The sequence below is a fragment of the Manacus candei genome, unplaced genomic scaffold, assembly GCF_025592945.1.
Source record: "Manacus candei isolate 608988 ecotype Guabito, Panama unplaced genomic scaffold, ASM2559294v1 h1tg000056l, whole genome shotgun sequence".
NCBI lineage: Eukaryota > Metazoa > Chordata > Aves > Passeriformes > Pipridae > Manacus > Manacus candei.
In genome coordinates, this window is record NW_026138104.1 from 3,675,695 (window position 1) to 3,694,056 (window position 18,362).

The 18,362-nt window shown below is 38.7% G+C and overlaps 1 protein-coding gene across 4 annotated transcripts in view; it reads right to left on the reverse strand.

The window, feature by feature from the left end:
* ITGA8 (integrin subunit alpha 8) overlaps positions 1–18,362 on the reverse strand; it is a 361,437-nt gene that overhangs the window by 250,145 nt on the left and 92,930 nt on the right. The window contains exons 28-30 of one of the 4 annotated variants that reach the window (XR_007907024.1): positions 14,032–14,133; positions 5,820–5,942; positions 3,208–4,564 (exon numbers count right to left, since the gene is read on the reverse strand). Coding sequence is in view for 3 of the 4 variants with exons in the window: in XM_051802543.1 (XP_051658503.1) it covers positions 4,478–4,564; positions 5,820–5,942; positions 14,032–14,133 (312 nt within the window). In the remaining variant the exon portion in view is untranslated. Of the gene's footprint in view, positions 1–478; positions 4,565–5,819; positions 5,943–11,984; positions 12,768–14,031; positions 14,134–18,362 lie in introns of those variants that run through there. The other 3 variants (XM_051802543.1, XM_051802544.1, XM_051802545.1) reach the window with 3 other exon arrangements.

An 18,362-nucleotide genomic window follows, 5' to 3' on the forward strand; every position in this document is an offset into this window, starting at 1 on the left:
GTCATGGTCTCCTCAAGGAAAAGAAATCTTTCCTAATTTTAGGCACTGAAAAAATTTAGTCTTCGTCCTTCTCCACTGGGAAGTTTCTTCCTGGTGCACCAAGTCAAACTGTGAATAATTCATCCTACCCCTAGTTTAATTGTGCCATTTACCCATGCTCTGGTAAATGTATATATATATATATATATGTATGTAGGTATATCTGTATATATACCCTCATATACAGGGCACATAGGAGGGCATGACTGTTGGATCCTCAAAAATAAAGTCTTGCTTTTCTTGTAGTTGGCATAGGAGTAGTTGTTACAAAAACGCTATAACATTCTTAGAAGTCTCAGCAGACATCTGAGATAACTCCTGATGCCTCTTCTGTGCCTAAAATGGAAAAAGATTAATCCAGATCTAAGCCTGTGTCTCCTGTGAGCCTTCACTGAAGTCTGCTTTACAAATCTTTACTGAAACACAGAACAATACACAACCAAATGAAATGTGGTGCATTGGTTAAGTAGAGAAACATGTTGAAAACAAATGAAACCATCTGAAAAGTGAGTTGAACAATTATTTCCATTCTTCTTTTCTAAAAATCACTGTGTACAGTAGGATAGCATCTTGAATAGTTAAGTGCCCCTCAAATACAACACACAGGCAAAACAAGACCAGTCCTTCAATATTAAAAGCATTCCTGCTGTGTCACATCATGGCGCCTGCACGAGCTGAATTCAAGACTTTTTATTGTCAAGAGGCACTACCATTACACTACATTTTAATATGGATCTTTGCCAACAATCATAAATAAAACACACACTCATAAACAATTCCTAAACGCAGTGTGTCAGACGGTATTTCATTAAAAAAACCCTTGCTGCAATGTAGTGGAATACTATAGGCCATGGCTGGTTGGGGTTTTCTTTCCCCTTTGTATGCTTAGGTGATTTGTTGGTTTCAAAAGGCTTTTTAGTTAATGGATGCCGTGCCTACCAGAAGATCCTTCATGCTAATGAATGAGAAATTCACAGCTAAAAGGTAGAGAGAATCAGTGCCATTTTCAAGAGCTGTCTAACGTGGGAAACCTGCAAAAGCTATCAGCAGAAGACAGAAAAAACTGTAAATGAGTTACAGAATGGTGACAACAAAAAATTAACCTGTGGTAAAATGAAAACTGTAAATATGCAAGTGAAAACATGTTCAAATGTACTGATCCCTGTTATGTAAATTCTGAAATTTTCATGAAACAGAAAATGCCACTTGACACTAGATACAGTCTGTTGCATGGATTAAATAACCTGACAGCCTTTCTCAAACTCAGCAAGAAGCATGTGAAATAAAAGACTAATGTCTTTCTGTTTACTAGAGTGCTGTGGCGGTCATAGCAATGGAGTTTTAAAAGACTCTAATTTTTAAAGTAACCTTTTGCTTTTCCTGCTCTCTGGACTACTGCTGTGTTCCCAGCCATCAGCAGCTCACCACATACATTGGGAAGCATAAGGCTGAATTACCAGTACACAAAGCTGCATTTAGTAACTCATTACAAGGCTGATGTCACTGAAACAAAAGTTCAGTCACGTAGGGATGTGGCAGAGGTTATCATGCAGCACATTACTGATATACTGGGGGGGAAGATTATGTCAACTGCTTGCTAGTGTCCACATCCAGGATGCAATCTCCCCAGGGAATAAACACTCTTGGCAAGCACTGAAACCCAGAAATCTTCACAAAGCTGTTTGCAATTTGCAGCCAAAGCTATCCACAAATGCTGGGAATAAAGACTACAGTCCTTGACAGCACACAGCTCCAGACATTTCCATGGGGGAAGTTTAATCTACAAGGATGTAGAAATATAAAACAAAGTATTGCTCAAAGTAACTGTTTGTCAGATCATGTGCCTCTAATTTGGTTTCCAGTGACATTACACAGCTGCAGCCAATGGATTCCAGCCAGGCTCAACAGTCACTGAGGTTCTTTATTGTTTAAATTTAGTATCTGAACATGTTTTGTCCATCATTAAAATGGAGAGTAATTGCTCAAAAGTGAACTATAGATGTTACAAATGCAAAGAACTTATTAGGTCACCTAGTCCCATCCTCAGAGCAATGTAGGATTGAAAACACATTGCAACAAATACTGAACAGAGCTGTGTTTGTTTTCATTTTTGTTCCAATCCTTTTTTCTTTATTGTAATCATTATCACTATATTCAAAAGTTTAAAAAACAAACACAAATGCCAGTGTAAACATGCTTCAGGTATATAAGTAATATAAAGTATTGCACATACAAAAGTCCTATGTTTGGTATCTCCTTATGGTGCTATCTCATCAGAGTAAGAGTTGTGCAGATGATGTGATTGCAATGAGCTAGCTAATCTTGTTTCAGAAGCTGCTACACACAACAATTAAATATTTACAAAAGCTAGAAGCGCACTGTCTTTCATGGAAGGACAATTTTGCCTGGAATGCATGGGATACAGAGGTGTGCAAATATGGGATAGGCTTGCTTTGTGGTGATATTTGTCAGTTGATCTCTCTAACCTACAAGGGGTCAGCTCAAACCCATCTGGGTGAAGGAGTCTGTTAATGGTTTTCTGGAGGACTGGGAAGTGGTCAAGCCTCCCCAGCCTTAGAAAACGGAGGTTCTTGCTCGTGTGAAGCACACAGATGCTTCACCTCCATTTTTGGAGGCATATGTCTCCTCCTCTCATTTAATCTCATGGGTACTCTGCATCTGAGAAGCTAAAGACCCCATAAAGATCTTCTTGCAAATTTGCCTTGGAAATAAAGACATAACACAGCTCCTGCTTGGATTGCACAGGTTAGTCTGCATGCAGGAGATGGTAAAATTGTAAAATCTTGTGTCAGACTGACAGAAGTGACAATGCCTCATGGCTACTCCTGTCCTGAAGTATTAGGAAGCAGAAGGGCAGTTTTCTAAAAGTGACAGAATGGATGAGGCCATTTGCCAATCAAGAAGCTGAGATGGAAAGGAAAGAAGAGGAGCTCAGGAGAAGGCAAGTGTGGTGTAGATTTCAGAAAATGAACAATTCCTCATGAAGTTTACACAATGTAGCTAATTTCACACTCACAGGTAGCACTGGAAGACTCAAGCTTTCAGGTACAAATTTGCACATATCAGAGCTTAAAGCCCCTATTGAGATACGGACCATTTGCCGATAGAACAGAAATAATGAAACATCTCTTCTTCAGAACCCTTAACCTGGAAAAAAATAATCAATTCTAAGTGTGTTTTTTTACTCTTTAACTCAAAATATTTTTCCTTTTTTATGTTCATGTTTGGTTGGCTGGCATCCTATTTTTCTGCATAAATACAAATTCTGCCCACCTTCGCTGCAAGATTTTGCTTAAGAAATAATTATATTCAGCCCTAAACTTTGCTGAAGTCAACACTTTAGAGTTGTCAGCTTGTAGACTGTAACATAAAAAAAGGCAAATATTTCAAGTTACAATTGTAAATAGCCATTTTGAGGCAATTTCAACAAAGTAACAGAGAAATGGAAAAGAAGATTTACCCCAACCCCAAACCCCCTAAGACTTCACAATATCACCAGTGTGGCTGTGATAAGTTAAAACAGTCTTTCAGAAATGACTGTATCCTGTGTCGGCTGTACAGCAAGAGAAGAACGGGGTACCTTATCCCCTGCTCTATGCTGTGCATGGATTTAGTTATCTGGTCGGGATACTGCCAGCTCTGGGCTGAAAGAGATACAACATGTACTTGTTTGTCATATGTCTCATCTTGTAAAGCGTTGCATAGATCTTCTGCTTTGCAAAACTCCTTGTAGCCAAGAAAGTTGTGTTCTGCGTGTACAATGGGTGTACTTTTCTATTTACATGTAAAGTAAGGACATGATTTCTATTTTTTTTTACTTTCTTCTCTCAAAATCTATGTTGATTATTATTACAGATACTTATTCCAAAAAGGTGGAAAAATAAATAATTGTGCCCCATCTATAAAGTTTTTTACAGACTACCTTTGTTTTTCAGAAGTACTGTCACAGTACTGATATTTTGCTTGTCTCCCTGAGCAATAATTTCATAAAAGTTCTTATTCTTAGGGAGGTTTCAAAGGTATTCTGTATGATACAGTAGCATTCAGAAGGTTTGTCCTGGTCCATCTTCTAGACAAAACAGCAATGAAGGCATTCTCTCCTTGAGAGATCTGGGTTTGTTCTGGAACCATCTCAGTATACCACACGTTCACAGGCACCTGCTGAAACGTAGACTGACTGGAATTGGGATAAACATTCTGTTCAGCGGTGAATATCTTTGTAAGGCAGTGAAAAAGCTGCTTTCTTTGGCAGGGATGGCCGTCATGTGGCATGTTATCAGAACATTGCATAGATCAGATTAAGACACCATGTCAGTTGCAGGTACAAAGGAAGGCTGGTGGAAGGAATCCTTCATTTAATCCTCATTGTGTTTCTAGTCTCAGGCAGGATTCTGACTTTAACTGTCGCTCTCTTCCTTTATGCATCAGTAGTCTTGTTATTTGTCAGCTGTTGCCTGTCAGCCATGTCATCTTGAGGAGGTCTAGCTCTGTCAAAGAAGCCACACTGCAGAAAACAATCAACAGAAACAAAGGTGTCATGGTAAGACAACCACAGGAAGATTCAGCTGCAGTTTGATTCTTCACTCAGTCAACCTGAAAGGTCAGATACAACCTATGGCAGGCAGATAGACTGTGAAGATATTGTTTTTCTATTCAAATCATTCCCTATGAAAAATTAGTTCTATGTACAAGGCATTGACTTCCAAAATATAGCTTTAAAAATTCAAATCATATGAAAGATGTCTTTGCAGGAGATGTAAAGTTGGTCTGAATGCTGATACGGAGTGATGCTAATGAGAAAACTGCTAATTTCAGTTCAGCAAGATGCTCATTCAGAAAAGGTATTTAGATTGACAAGCAGTAACAATAACAGAGGTGGAATGTGTGTTGGGAAATGTGTACAGGACAGTGTTGTAAGCTAGACTAAAGATCACTAAAGATGAGATCCTCTCACCTAAAATTAAGTGCCAAAAAGTTACCCTTCCAGTCACGAGGTTGAATGTTCACATGAGGTGAAAGAAAGGTACTGCTAAAATTCCTCTCATCCTTGCGTGTTTTACACATAGCTTTTTGCTGCTGTTACCTGACTAGATGAATTTGGGAAGTTAGCAGAGACTGCACACCTAACCATAACCTTTAGGCTGCTAAAGACAGATGAGCCATATTCTAAGTTAAGGAATTATTTCGAAGTTATTTTTAATTTGAAATGAGAGGATGGCCAAAAGCTACACTTGCTCCCTGTAATATAGCAGTTTCCAGTAACTTATCTTAAAACTTGTGAAGGGAGTGTAACAACTAACAGAGAAGTAGAAAACTTTAAAACCAGAAGATATGATATACTAACATAAAAGGAAATCTAAAAATTAATTCTCAGAGCTGGGAATGTTGTTCCATGCTGACAAAAACTGGAAATCCCTGAATTATTCAGAGAAAACAAAAGTTAGAGTAACTTCTTTTTGAACCTAAACATCCTGAGAAAGAGGATCATAGGTCTTGGGAAACAGAGCCAAACTCTGTATGCCCATTTATAACTAGACTTCAGTAATAAAGGAGGACTTTGAAAACAAGTTCCCTGCAAAAAGGTCAGTGACACTAGCATGTCAGAAATGCCAAAACAAAAAAAACACGTGTACTGTTGCTTTTGCTCCAAGCTGCTAAAGACCACAAAATTCCAGCCTTTCTTTATCTTCTCTTCTAGTATCTTTCAGTATCTTTCAGGTTTTTTTTTAGGCAACAGTAACAGTAATAATACAGCATACCTTCCATAGAGCTAGGGTCAGCAGAGCTAGTACTAGTAGTCCAAGAAGTATGGCTAGTATTATAACCCATAAAGGGATTTCAAAGGAGACATTTGGGGTGGACCAAATAACAGATGTTCTGATCTGAAATGAAAAGAATACATTAAATGAAAAAAAGTGAAGCAAGGAAAGCAAATCTGACAGTAGAATACAAAGGTTAGAAGCATTCACTTCAACAGCATTTTGCAGATTAGAAATGCACATTCCCCGAAATTCTCCCACGTTGGCTTCTTTTACTGTAAGTTCCTTTCCACTTGTTCATGGTAACTTTTAGAAATGGAATTCACACATACACCAAATTCATGTCAAATCAGACAAACAAACCATTTTCCCTTAATACAGCGTAGCAAAAAATACCCTTCTGAGTAGATGCTTCAAGAATATTCAAGGAGCAAAGTTCTGCTCACATCCATACTGACACAGCCTAGGCCAGTATAACTGAATTACACTGAACTGCTCTGAAACAATGGTTGACTTCAGCCCAAACTCTTAATTCAAACCACAGTAGATATGAGTTGCATTTTTTTATTTTAATTTCTGCTGATATATCAGTATACATTTTATCTGATGATTTGCATTTCAGCTAAGCAGTCCAAAAATGAAACTCAAGTAGCAGTTTATTGTCTTTGTGATAAAGCCTAATGCACAGTATGATATGATGTTCCTTAAAAGAAGTCAAGCATACAGACTATTACCTAAGTGGGAAATAAGCATGAAATGCACTCTTTCCTTGTAGGAGGCTCTAGAAAGCAGCAGGTGTTAACATGAGTTATCAAAGGTTTTAACTGACTTGGCAAAATTCTCTCTTTAGACCTTCATGTGGACAGAGTAATAATAATCCTCCTGTTTTGACCTTCTGGGACCATCCATGCTGTCCTCCTCACTCTCCCTTCCATATCTTTTAACAAATTTATTTTATGCTCTCAGACTCTGCTTGGAAGGTTCCTTGTCAACCTCACTGAATGTTTGCTCTGTCTCTTCTCCCAAGGGGGAAGGAATGAATTTGAGCTTTCCTTAGCTCTTTAGTCATGAATATGTCTCTTCAATGTCAGTTTATTTTCTCAAATTTTCCTCTTTGTTGTTAGCCTAGGAAGTTATTTCTCTCTCAGGTTTTCTGTTGGACTTCTCTCATCTACTCCTAGTCTCCCTTAAACAGAGTAAGTATGTGACAGATGGAAGTTATTTTCTTTATGACATGATGAAATCAGTTTGCAAAGCAACTGATTACACAAACTCTTAAATGGTCTTCCTCTTCAGTGCTCAAGGTACAGTTAGGAAATCTACTCTTAAATTTCTTGGCTATTGTCCAGTCCCCGAGCTGCACTCATCGCAAATTCTTTTCTAACCTTTTTTTTTTCTATTGCTATTAACTTACCGCTTGATGCACCCAAAATTTAACACAACACTGTTTTCTAATTTGTTCATTCATGGAACAGCAGCTTAAGTTTGAAGACTGGACACAACTCTCTAATTTAGCTCAAAACTGATTCCATTCCCGTGCCTCTCACTCCTCTCCCTGTAGATGGCCAATTTCAGTTTTTCAGTGACATCCAGCCCTTTCCTCTCTCCCTCTTTCTTTTGCTAGACTTTTTGTTCTGCAAGCACCAGTGGATCCATCTCCAAGCTACTGCCATGCTTAATTGGAAGACACTTTGGAATAGTCCTTTGCACTCTACAGCCAACTGCTCCATCCTCTGACATGGTATTTGCAAAGATGGCAGTCTGGTGAGTGTTACTGATGTACATGTTTTTTTATAGTATTCCTCATTGTTATGGGGAACAGAAATTGGTGACAACTTTATATGTAGTATACCACTTGCCTTCTACCACAGCTTACCCTGAGAGTTATGCAGAAAATTCCAGGACACTGCTGAGTCCTTCTGCTGTCAGCATTTTAACATTGACCTGTACCCTGAGGATGAAGTGCTTGCAGTGCTGGCCATACCACCATTGATGTAACAAACACATTCACCTAATATGCATCTCTGGACCAGCTGTAAATACTTATTAGTATAAAATGTTTCAAAAGAATAGCATATACAAAGAATAAATATGTTGGCTAATTAAACTAAGAAAAAAATATTTCAACACATGAAATCCCACCCCTGTGTCCCAACAGGTATTGTGCTGGTGCGATCAAGTGATCAACTATGCCACTGTAAGAATACAGTTCCCTTCCCCAGCCTGCTCTTTGGGTCACTTCTTAACCACTGCAGAATTTCATAGGCTCTCTGTATCATTAGATTCAGCAAGAGCAGTGCTCATTTAGTAAGGATAAAATGTTTTTGAATAGCTCTACTTGTGGTTCAGAGTGGCATTTAAACATAAGGGCAGAGAAAATGAGAAAAAGGTCATCTGAATTGTCTGCAGAGATTCCTCCCACAGAAAAGCCAGTTAAGGAAAAAGATGAATGCAAGTAAGAGGTTAACTGGCCAGGGAAAACAGAAGGGATGCAGTTATGATGGGATACATGAAGCCTATAGAAAGTAATGAGCTCAGCTGTACCAGGAAGAAAGCATCTCCCTTCTACTGCTTGAAAATCCTCATGAATGCTGTCCTGAAGCAAGCCTTGAAGATCTGATCACATACAGCACAAGAGCTGGGAACTGCTGATGAAAATTTATGGGCTCCAAGACAGCAAAACCAGATTGATTAAAAAACCCCAGCTCGTCCATGCTGTGCACTTCCTCTGTTGGACAAACTCTGAGGTACCACATGGAGGAAGATACAAATTTTAATTATGGTTTGGAAGGAACCTGACACTGTCAACATACAGATTACATATATTAACGTTGTTGTGAAGCTGGAACAGTAAAGCAATAGACCAGTTACCAAAACCATCTTAACAAATATTTGTAAAACAACAGCAAAAAGCAAACCCCAGCAGTACTTTCTGTCCTCTCGAATTTGACAAAATGACTCAATTTTAAAGCAAGATCAAACCTGAGGGAAGATGTAAAGATTTTATTTCATCATTTCTGGTACTGATAGCTTCAGCCAAAGTCTTCTGAAATTGTTCATCCTGAATGTGGAAATTATCAGAATGGGCAACTACTTCGTGGAAGGGGTTTTCTTTTACATATTTCTTCAGATGGTATTTGACTGAGTCACTCCTGTCTCCTTGGGCTATTCTCATCCAGTTTGGGGAGCTACGTCAGCTCCACAGGTGCTCTCAGACAGAAGTGAAGTGCTGCCTGGTGTTCGAATATTTCACACGACCACTTACTGGTAGCACAGCAACAAGACTCATGTGCACCAGTTCACTGTTCAAAATTTGGTACAGTCAATCCAGACTTCAAAGCCTTATTGAGATCCTGCTGAAATCAATGGAAACAGTCTATTTCATCAGGGTCAGTGGATTTCATCAGGTTTTGGACAAAGCTGATAGCTGTGTATGCAGCTACAAGTATCTCTGCTGCCATTCCATGTGTTCTTTTATGTGCCACATCCTAGAGGTTTGCTGTATTTGTGTGTTGTTTTCTTTCCTCAGGCTACGAAAACAATAAGGCAAGTTAGCTCTTATGATAGCTATAGAGCACCTATCAGCATGGATCCAGATAAGAACATGTGGATCTTCCTGAGGATCCTAATCAATTATGAGTGCTGCAGTAACACTCAGCCTTGCTTGTCCCGCCTGCGTTCTGAATTCTTTCTCCCTTCTCCCCTCTTCCTTCTATTGCTCTGCCTTTGCAGACAGTCGAGTGAAATTTGCAGTGTAATTTCAGTAGCTCAGCTGGAGCCTGACAAATGTTGAAACATAAACAAGAAACTGTAATCTTATAGAAGTGCAGAGCATCATGTTTATAATCCTTAGATTATCAGCAATGAGCCAAACAGACGGCAGAAATTAGGTCTGCCTTGTATCAGGGAGAATGCTGCTGCAAAGCTGCCACATCTCTCTCCTCTTTTAGCCTGAGTGGGGCCTATGCTAATGAAGTATTTGCCTGCTAAAATCTTGAAACCATCCTGTCACACCCATACCCTTTTTCATGAATCCTTCTTTGTCTTAGGTTTTGAAAGTAAGGAAGGGTTGTGCTAAGTGCTCGAGATTTATTTCCTGAGCAGTGGATTATTTGTAGACATCAGTCTCACTCCTGCCTATATACCAGTAGAATACGCAGCCCCTGGGCTGCCCCCTTTAAACTCTACACAAAGACTTGCAAGGCTACTAATGCAATTGCTGGTGAACAGTTTGACAGGACAAGTCCTGAACACCCACAGAGTTGAGGCAGAAGCTGGAGGGGAATTAAAAAACAAAGCATCCCTTCAGTTTTGCCTGCCGTGTTTCACCATTTCCACAGAAGACTGTCCCTCCTCCACCCCATACTGTCCACAACAGTATTACATATGATTTTGATTAAAGACAAGTCTGCATTATTCAGCTTGGATTTCTGAAGTTCTTCTCCATGTGGTAGGTTTAGTACTGCAGGATCAGAGCCAGAGAATTTTTTGGGGGAGATTTATCTGTTTTCATCTAAGGTGGCCAATGTGAAGAAGTGGAATTTTTACACAAGTGTTGCATATTGGTCGTACTTCAGATGCGTGTTGGCTTTCCTCTCTGTTCAGGACAAGATTTTCTTATGCTGAACACTGGAAACACTGTGCTTCTCTGTCAGGAGGATGAAAAGCACAGCTCACAGACTTCAGAGGAGCCATCTGACTTTTGGTCTTCCATACTGCTGAATGTCTCACACCTTTTTGTATGGAAAGGGTGCCAAAGAATGCCATCTGGCTAAGGCACTGAGATGAGGGTGAAGCCAACCCAAGAGTTATGGACAGAGCCTTTGTTTGCAACTGGAAATAAAATCCACACACAGATGCTCTCTGATAGTCTTAACTTCAGAATCCCTGTTGTGGTTCCATGAAAGTCACTTGTTAATCGTGAAAGTGTTTCTATAGGGGCTTTTATTTTCCTTTTTTTAAAATGTGACATGCTTAAGCACATTGTAAGTAGATAAAAGAGCTATTAATTTTTTTGCTGCTGGTTTTTGTACATTTTGAATTCTGCTCCTGATTTTGGTGCTACTCAGTGTGTCCTCAAAATTGTCTTTGATTCCTTTGGAAGGCAGTACAAGGCAGAGAAGAACATATATGGTAAGCTGCTGGTTCAATGGCAGTCCCTTGTGGAAAGATAGGAATTAGGTTTCACTGGTGCAAACATCCAGCATCTATAGTCAGAATTCAGCGCAAGCTAGTGGGATTGTCACAAAGCTATTTTTTTCTCTCTGGTCCTTTAAAAGACACACTTTAAAATATAAAAATAACTTCTCCGTAATTTATTCTGCTACTTCAAGAAACAGTAGCTAAATTGATTATTATTCTAATGCTACTACTTTTACTGCCTATGATGACCTTTCTCTAGTCTTCAGCAATTTTGGTTACAGAGGGTGAGAAACAGGAATTCCAGCCTTTGAAGCATGATGTTCTTATGTGCTCTGAAAAAATTATCAAAATAGAATGTAAAAGCTCCCTTGAGCTTGGAGTCATAATTAATATTGAAATTTATGCTTACACTTTACAAATGTTTATGCAAATATATGTCATAAGGAATATAAGCATGTCTAAAATGAAAGTACTATCACCATGTAATAGCTAAAAAAGGAGGTATAAGCCTTAGTCTGAAACAAGTTTTACTCACTGTAGGACACTGGTCAAACAGTTTACATTAAAGTATCCCCCCGAAGATCCTATCAAACATTTAAGAAAAGCAATTATAATTTATTAAACTCCCAAACTGGCTCAAGAATCATAAAATAAAATAGAACAAATTGCTGCTTATTGTAACTCTGTACTTTTTGTAATAAAAAGTAGTTTCAAGTTTCACATGGAATTCATCAAATAAGATAGTATCATTTACCATAATGATACTTCTAAGAAAAAATGACAAATTTCTCTTGAATGATAGAGCTGTTAGCAAGGAAATCCATTCAGTTGTATAATATATAGCTGCAATTCCCAGCATATGAAAATTAATAGAAATACTATTATTGATGTCAGTGGATTCTGGTTTAAGCTCCACTAAATTTCATGCTAATTTTCCATTTGATGCATTTTTACTCTAATGTTTTACTATAAAAGATTAAGATTTTCTTACATTTATATAACTTTTCACACACCTTTGTTATCATGGCCCTCTCTCTGTTCAAGATAAAGACCTACATTCCATGATGATGGAAATAAAGACTTCAGTGCTGCAAATATGACTGCATGACTGTTGATTACTGAGTATGGGATTATTCATGCCATTAAAACTAAACATAAATATCAACTTGCATAATTGGAACACAGCATTGTATGAGTTAAATGAAGGACATATGCTCTGTTCTTTTAACGATATTATCTTCTCTATATAAACTTTAAAGCGTTAGCTGATTATGAGATACATACTTTTGACAATTAATTTTAAAATATTAAAATCTTTATTCCTCTTCCATCCTTTCACTGTCTAAAAGAAAACCATAAACTTCCAAATAAATCTTTAGAAACTTTTAAAACACAACTAGTGATCTTTTTCAGAAGGAGCAAAAATATTAAGCTTTGCCCAACTTCAAGCAAATATTTCTTTTTGCAAGTGGAACATCAAAGAACTGGTGCATATAACACATCAAGCTGTAGAGCTGGCAAGTGTCCACTGCCATGTCCACATATGAAACGACATAAAAGCACTATCATTTTTCAACATTTTACAGTTGCCATTACTGGCATTTTGCTGTAAATCATCTGCAGCAAATAACAAGCATTATACTGGCTGGAATAAGAGAATAAAATGCTTATCTGATCATTTGGTAGATCATCTGACACTTGTTGAGAACAGCAGGCTATCACCTGGGATAAAGCACTTCAGTCCAGATGAAGGCACCACTACCAACAGAGCTCTGCACAACATGTGTTTCTGGTATGGAACACATGCTGCAAGAAAATAAAAAGAGCCTGAGTATATCTGTCAGCTTGGAGCCTTTGAACCTTTCTGGATGAATACTGCATTAAGCACCAAATCTCTGTGGTGAAATCATGGTTCTCCTGATGATGGAGGTTGGAGTCACTGTGCATACAGGACCAAGATTTTACCTTGGGTCTCCCCCGAGCACGTATCAACCATGTAATCTGTGCATATTCAAAACACAACTTTATACCTTGTATCCTCTAAAATACACTCAAAGTAAGCCATAAAATGTTTTATCTGTTTTCCATATAAGAAAATATTTTGCCCCTACCACCACATCTCAACAGACCAGTATGATGTATTTTCACCATGATTTAACTTGGAAAAGTTTGAAAAGAGCTTCAAAAAAGAAGGACTGTAACTGATAAATCTTCAAAAAGATAAGAACAATAAGCCATAAAATTTCAGATTACTTATAATAGATCCAATTTTTGCACTCATATTTTACTTATTTCTACCAGTAATGACAAAATAGAGTGAATTTTAACCATGGTATTAGATATCATAAGGAGCAAATTCCTTTAAGGTTCTCCCAAAAGTCAATGCTTTGTCACAAGAAAACAAGTAAATCAAACTTATGCCTCCAAGGTTTATTTTTCATATAGTAATTGAGAGCCATACAAATCTCAGTCTGCAAATAAGGCAAGTACTTTAGCATCTATCTATCACATCAGTTGGTAAACTTATATCTTGCACTTGATGTGCTGTGAGGTTGAAAGCCTAGAGAGGTATGCAAACCTTTCTGAAAATCAGAGGGTATCAAAGAAGCTTAATACAGATAAGAGAGGAATTGCTTAGATAATCCATATGCTTGTGTGAGAAAACTGCTGGCTGGGAGAAGAGTGAGATCTCTAAACCTGACAGAAACATGATTTTGGATTTTGCACAAAAATTTCCTCCAGACTTATTTTTACCCCAAACAAAGTAACTAGACACTTGCTTTCACAGTTCTGTTGTTTTCTTCTGGGTGAAAAATCCATCCTGATTGCAATAAAGCAGTCTGCACATTAGTGCAGCAAGAAGTTATTTAAAAATGTAATCAGTATCATATATCACCACCTTCCACAGGAAGCAATAAAGGTATTTCCTTTAGGTATTATTTCAGGAATTTACACTAGAAACACAGGAAAGGCCAATCTCAATATTTTCATCTACAAAAACTTTCACAGCTGTGATCAGAATGACCAAATACATATACTTCACACAAAGATATAATTTTCAGTTACTTACTGCTATGCTTCCTGTGGGGAGCTTTGCTGGTTGCACCTTATATGGCATGCTCTTAACTTCGAAGGAAACATTGGAAGAAAGACTATAGAGATCATTCTTTCTCTGGAATTACAGAACAAAAGAAATTATTAAAAACCACGTTTATATTTAAAAGCATTATAAAAAATAAGCAGAGGAAAAATACAGTGCACTGATTTCCTAAGGCAAAGATGGTTTCTTTTGGTAAAGAATGTAGGAACACTGGGACCTGTACATGTCCATGGGATAAATACAGCATAAGGCTGCAATACAAAGGCCACATGTTCAAATGGGGAAGAAGGGTTAGATATGCAGAAAGACACATACAGTTGTTTCTCTTATTTCTCTCTGAAATAGGTGAGTTAGAAGCATGGGCCCAGTTGATGGGGTGTCCATGTTTTAAAACCTTGGCTCTGTTCACCAAGCCTGACAACCAACATGGGTATCTTGAGAAAATTTCCTGGTCTACGTTGAGACCAGGTTGGTAGAGTTTCCTGATAGCACCAAAGAAATGGCTGTGCCTTCCCATCAAAGAACAATAGGAACAAGCGTCTTTGCACCTCATTTACACAGGATCACAGAATCACAGAATAGTTTGGGTTGGAAGGGACCTCTGGAGATCATCTAGTCCAAATTCCCTGCCCACTCACCTTGCTTGTTTACTAAATTGTGCCACTGTGAGAGGAATGTATAGCAGCCATTGTTTAACTGGTTGCCTAATAAAATATTTATTAGCTGTCATTAAGCATTTCAACAAACCCAAAGATGCAAAGACAGAACAAAATGCATCTCTCTGTCAGTTCGCTGTGCTTCATTTATGATTGCTTATATTTATAAAACATTATTAGATTAGATTAGATTAGATTAGGCATTACTTTACCTAGTTTAGAATTACTAAAAACTGTTACATCACGTATCTCATGCAGTGACTTAATTAATGCTTTCATCTCATTTGGTGCCAGGTAGGCAGTGACACACTACACTTTACCAATTGTAAGTCTCATTGTGCTGTTCTGACCTTGAGAATAACCTCCCACTCTGTGAAAACCGCCTTAAATGATAGTTAAGTGCTGTTATGTCTGCTGGAAGAATACCTGCCGATATTTGTTAGGAACTGACTTAAGCTCTGATACGTGGAAAGTGCATATCCCTTAAAGGAATGGTTACAACATTTACTACAATGGATACAAATATTTTCCACACCCATATTTTGAATCCTGTTGAGCTCTTGGCATCATCAATATCTAACTGGAGCTAGTTTTGAAGGCTAAATCCATCAGGTATCAAGTAAATCTTTCAGAGAGAAGATCCTGAACTTAGAACATTCTCTTCTTCTTTGTTTTTATCCCAAGGAAGGATGGCTGAATAGTTAACCATTCTCTTCTGGTAGTCAACAAATCTAATTTCATCTCTGCAACTGATTTTTTGGGTGGCACTACTATCTTGTATATCCCTTCCCATGTAAAGTTGGGGTACTGATACGGTTCTCCTTTGAAAGTGCTTTGATATTCACTGAAAAGCATTAGACTGTTAAGTGCTAATATGGCCAATGGAATCCAGATGGTTAGGAATTATGGCTGTTAATATATCTCTTTTCTATCTCATTATTATTATTATTATTAAAATTATTATGTTCCATTTTTGCTACCTGTATCAATTCTTTCTTAAATACGATGACCAGATTTGAACAGGAAGACAGAGTCTTGTTAGTAAAGCAGTCTCTCATGTTGTCACCAGGTTCTTATCATATTTGGAACATTGCTGTCACTTCCTAAATGCCCTTCTGCGAAACTCTTTGTCCTTCCTTCTATTTCTCACACACTTAGGAGTTCTGCTTCATTGAGAAGATTTGGTTTCTATATGATTACTCAACATCTTTTCCTCCCTGGTGTTTTCTCTGGCATTCCTTCTTGCATCAAAGGCATAAACCCTCTCTAAGAATTGCTTTTCCCCTTTCAGCTGTCTTGCTGAAAAAAGACTGAGGTGAGAAGATCCCGTGATAATCTGGGCTACTATTCCTTTCCTTCACTGATGGAGGAAGGTTTGTTTGTGAAAATGACCTGAAAGAAGCATAATCTAAACCTGGGAGCCCACTTGGATGAAGTTGGATGACCATGGCCCAACTCAAAGTTTTCACAGAACTCCTGTAGTTTGAAAGAACATCTGGAGATTGTCTACTCCAAGTACAAGCTTAGAGCAGAGTCAACTAGAGCAATATACTCAGGACTACATCCAGTTGGGTTCTGAATATTTCCACAAATGGAGACTCCACAAACACAAGAAGTAACTTTTTCCAATGTTTGACTACCCTCGCAGTAAAAAGTGTTTTTTCTTATGTTTAAATGGAATTTCCTGTATTTCAGTTTGTGCTTCTTTCCTGTTACTGGATATCATTGGGAAGAGCCTGCTCTGCCTTCCTCCCTCCTTCCTATCAGATGCTTATACACACTGATGAGATCCTACCTGAGCCTTCTTTTCTCCAGACTGAACACTCCCATCTCTCTCAGCCTTTCCTTATATATCAAAAGCTCGAAGCCCTTAACCATCTTTGTGGTCATTGGCTCCAGTATGCCCATGTTTCACTTGTCCCAGGGAGCCCAGGATGGGACTCCAGATGTGTCTCACCAGTGCTGAGAGAAAGAATCACCTCCCTTGACCTGCTGGCAATGCTCTTTCTGATGTAGTCCAAGAGGCTGTTGACTTACTTTGCTGCAAGGGCACACATAATGGGCCACACATGTTCAACTTTGTGTCTAGCAGGACTCTGAGATCCTTTGTTAGAACACAGCCTTCCAGCAGGTTGGCCCCCAGCCTGCACTGGTGCATAGGGTTACTCCTCCTGTGGTATAGCACTTTGCATTTCCCTTCGTCACTCTTCACGAAATTCCTGCTGACTCAGTTCTCCCACCTCTCAAGGTTCCTCTGAAGGGCAGTACAAACAACTGCTGTATCAAAGACTCTTTGCACTTTTCTATCATCTCCAAACTTGCTGAAAGTGTACTCCGTCCCATTATCCAAGTCATTAAAGATGTTAAACAGTATTGGCCCCAGTATTGATCCCTGGGGTATACCACTATTGACAGACTGACAGCTGGACTTCATGCTGCTGATCAAACGCTTGAAGCTCAGTCAGTTTTGAATCCACCTCTCTTCATTCATTTTGACAGTGTCAAAAACCTTGCTAAATTCAAGATAAAACCCAGTGACTTCTCTTGCCTTGTTCACCAAGATGAACCTCATTTTTCTGATTGAAGACTATCAGGTTTGTCAAGCATGATTGCCCTTTCGTAAATCCACACTGACAACTCCCAATCACCTTTTTGTCCTTCAGATGTCTGCAAATGGCTTCCAGGGCTTTTTTCTCCATCCCCTTCCCAAGGCTGGAAGCTGACTGGCCTATAGTCCTCTGAATCCTCCTTCTTGAAGATATATGTGACATTTGCTTTCTTCCAGTCCTCAGGAACTTCCCCCATCACTATGATTTTTCAAAGATAATTGAGAGAGGTCTCACATTGCCATGATACCTCCTTCAGCACTTGTAGGTGTCTTCCATCAGGTTTCTTGGAATTTTGTATGTCCAATTTGTTTAAATGTCCCCCTGACTTTATATTCCTCCATTGAAGGTAAATGTTGATGGCTACAGGTTTCCTCTCTGATTGCAGAGGCCTCAAATTACCGTATGCAGATTTTACCAGTAAAGACCAAAGCAATGGAGGCATTAAGTAACTCAGCCTTTTCCATATCCTATTCAGCAGAAGACCCATATTTTCCCTAGTCTTCTTTTGGCCTTTAATATAGAAGCCTCCCTAATGCCCTTTAAGCCCCTTGCTAGGCTCAGTTCCTGGTGGGCATTTACCTTCTTAACTCTGTCCCTGCATGCTCAGACACTGCATCTATATTCCTTATCCAGCCCCTGCACCGGGTTAACTGACTCTTCTTGCACCTCCTTTATGTTTCACAGAATCATAAAGATTGGAAAAGACCTCCAAGACTGAGTCAAACCTTTAGCCAATCATCACCTTTTTATGTTTGATTTTTACCATGTCAGGATGGACAGTTCATGAGTTAAAGGAGGTGATGGTGATCCTGGAGAATCACTAGTTCTTCTGGACTCCTCTTTTTTTTCCAGGATCATCTCCCACAGAGTTCTTCCAAGTAGATCCCTGAAAAGGCTGCAGGCTGCTCTCCTGAGGTCCAGGGTCTGGTATTTGCCTTGTCCATTCTGTCTTCTTTTTAAAAACTACTTTTCTCTGCAAATATGTGAGTGTTTACTGGTGATATAAAGCCAGCACATTTATTGCCTTCTGGAACTC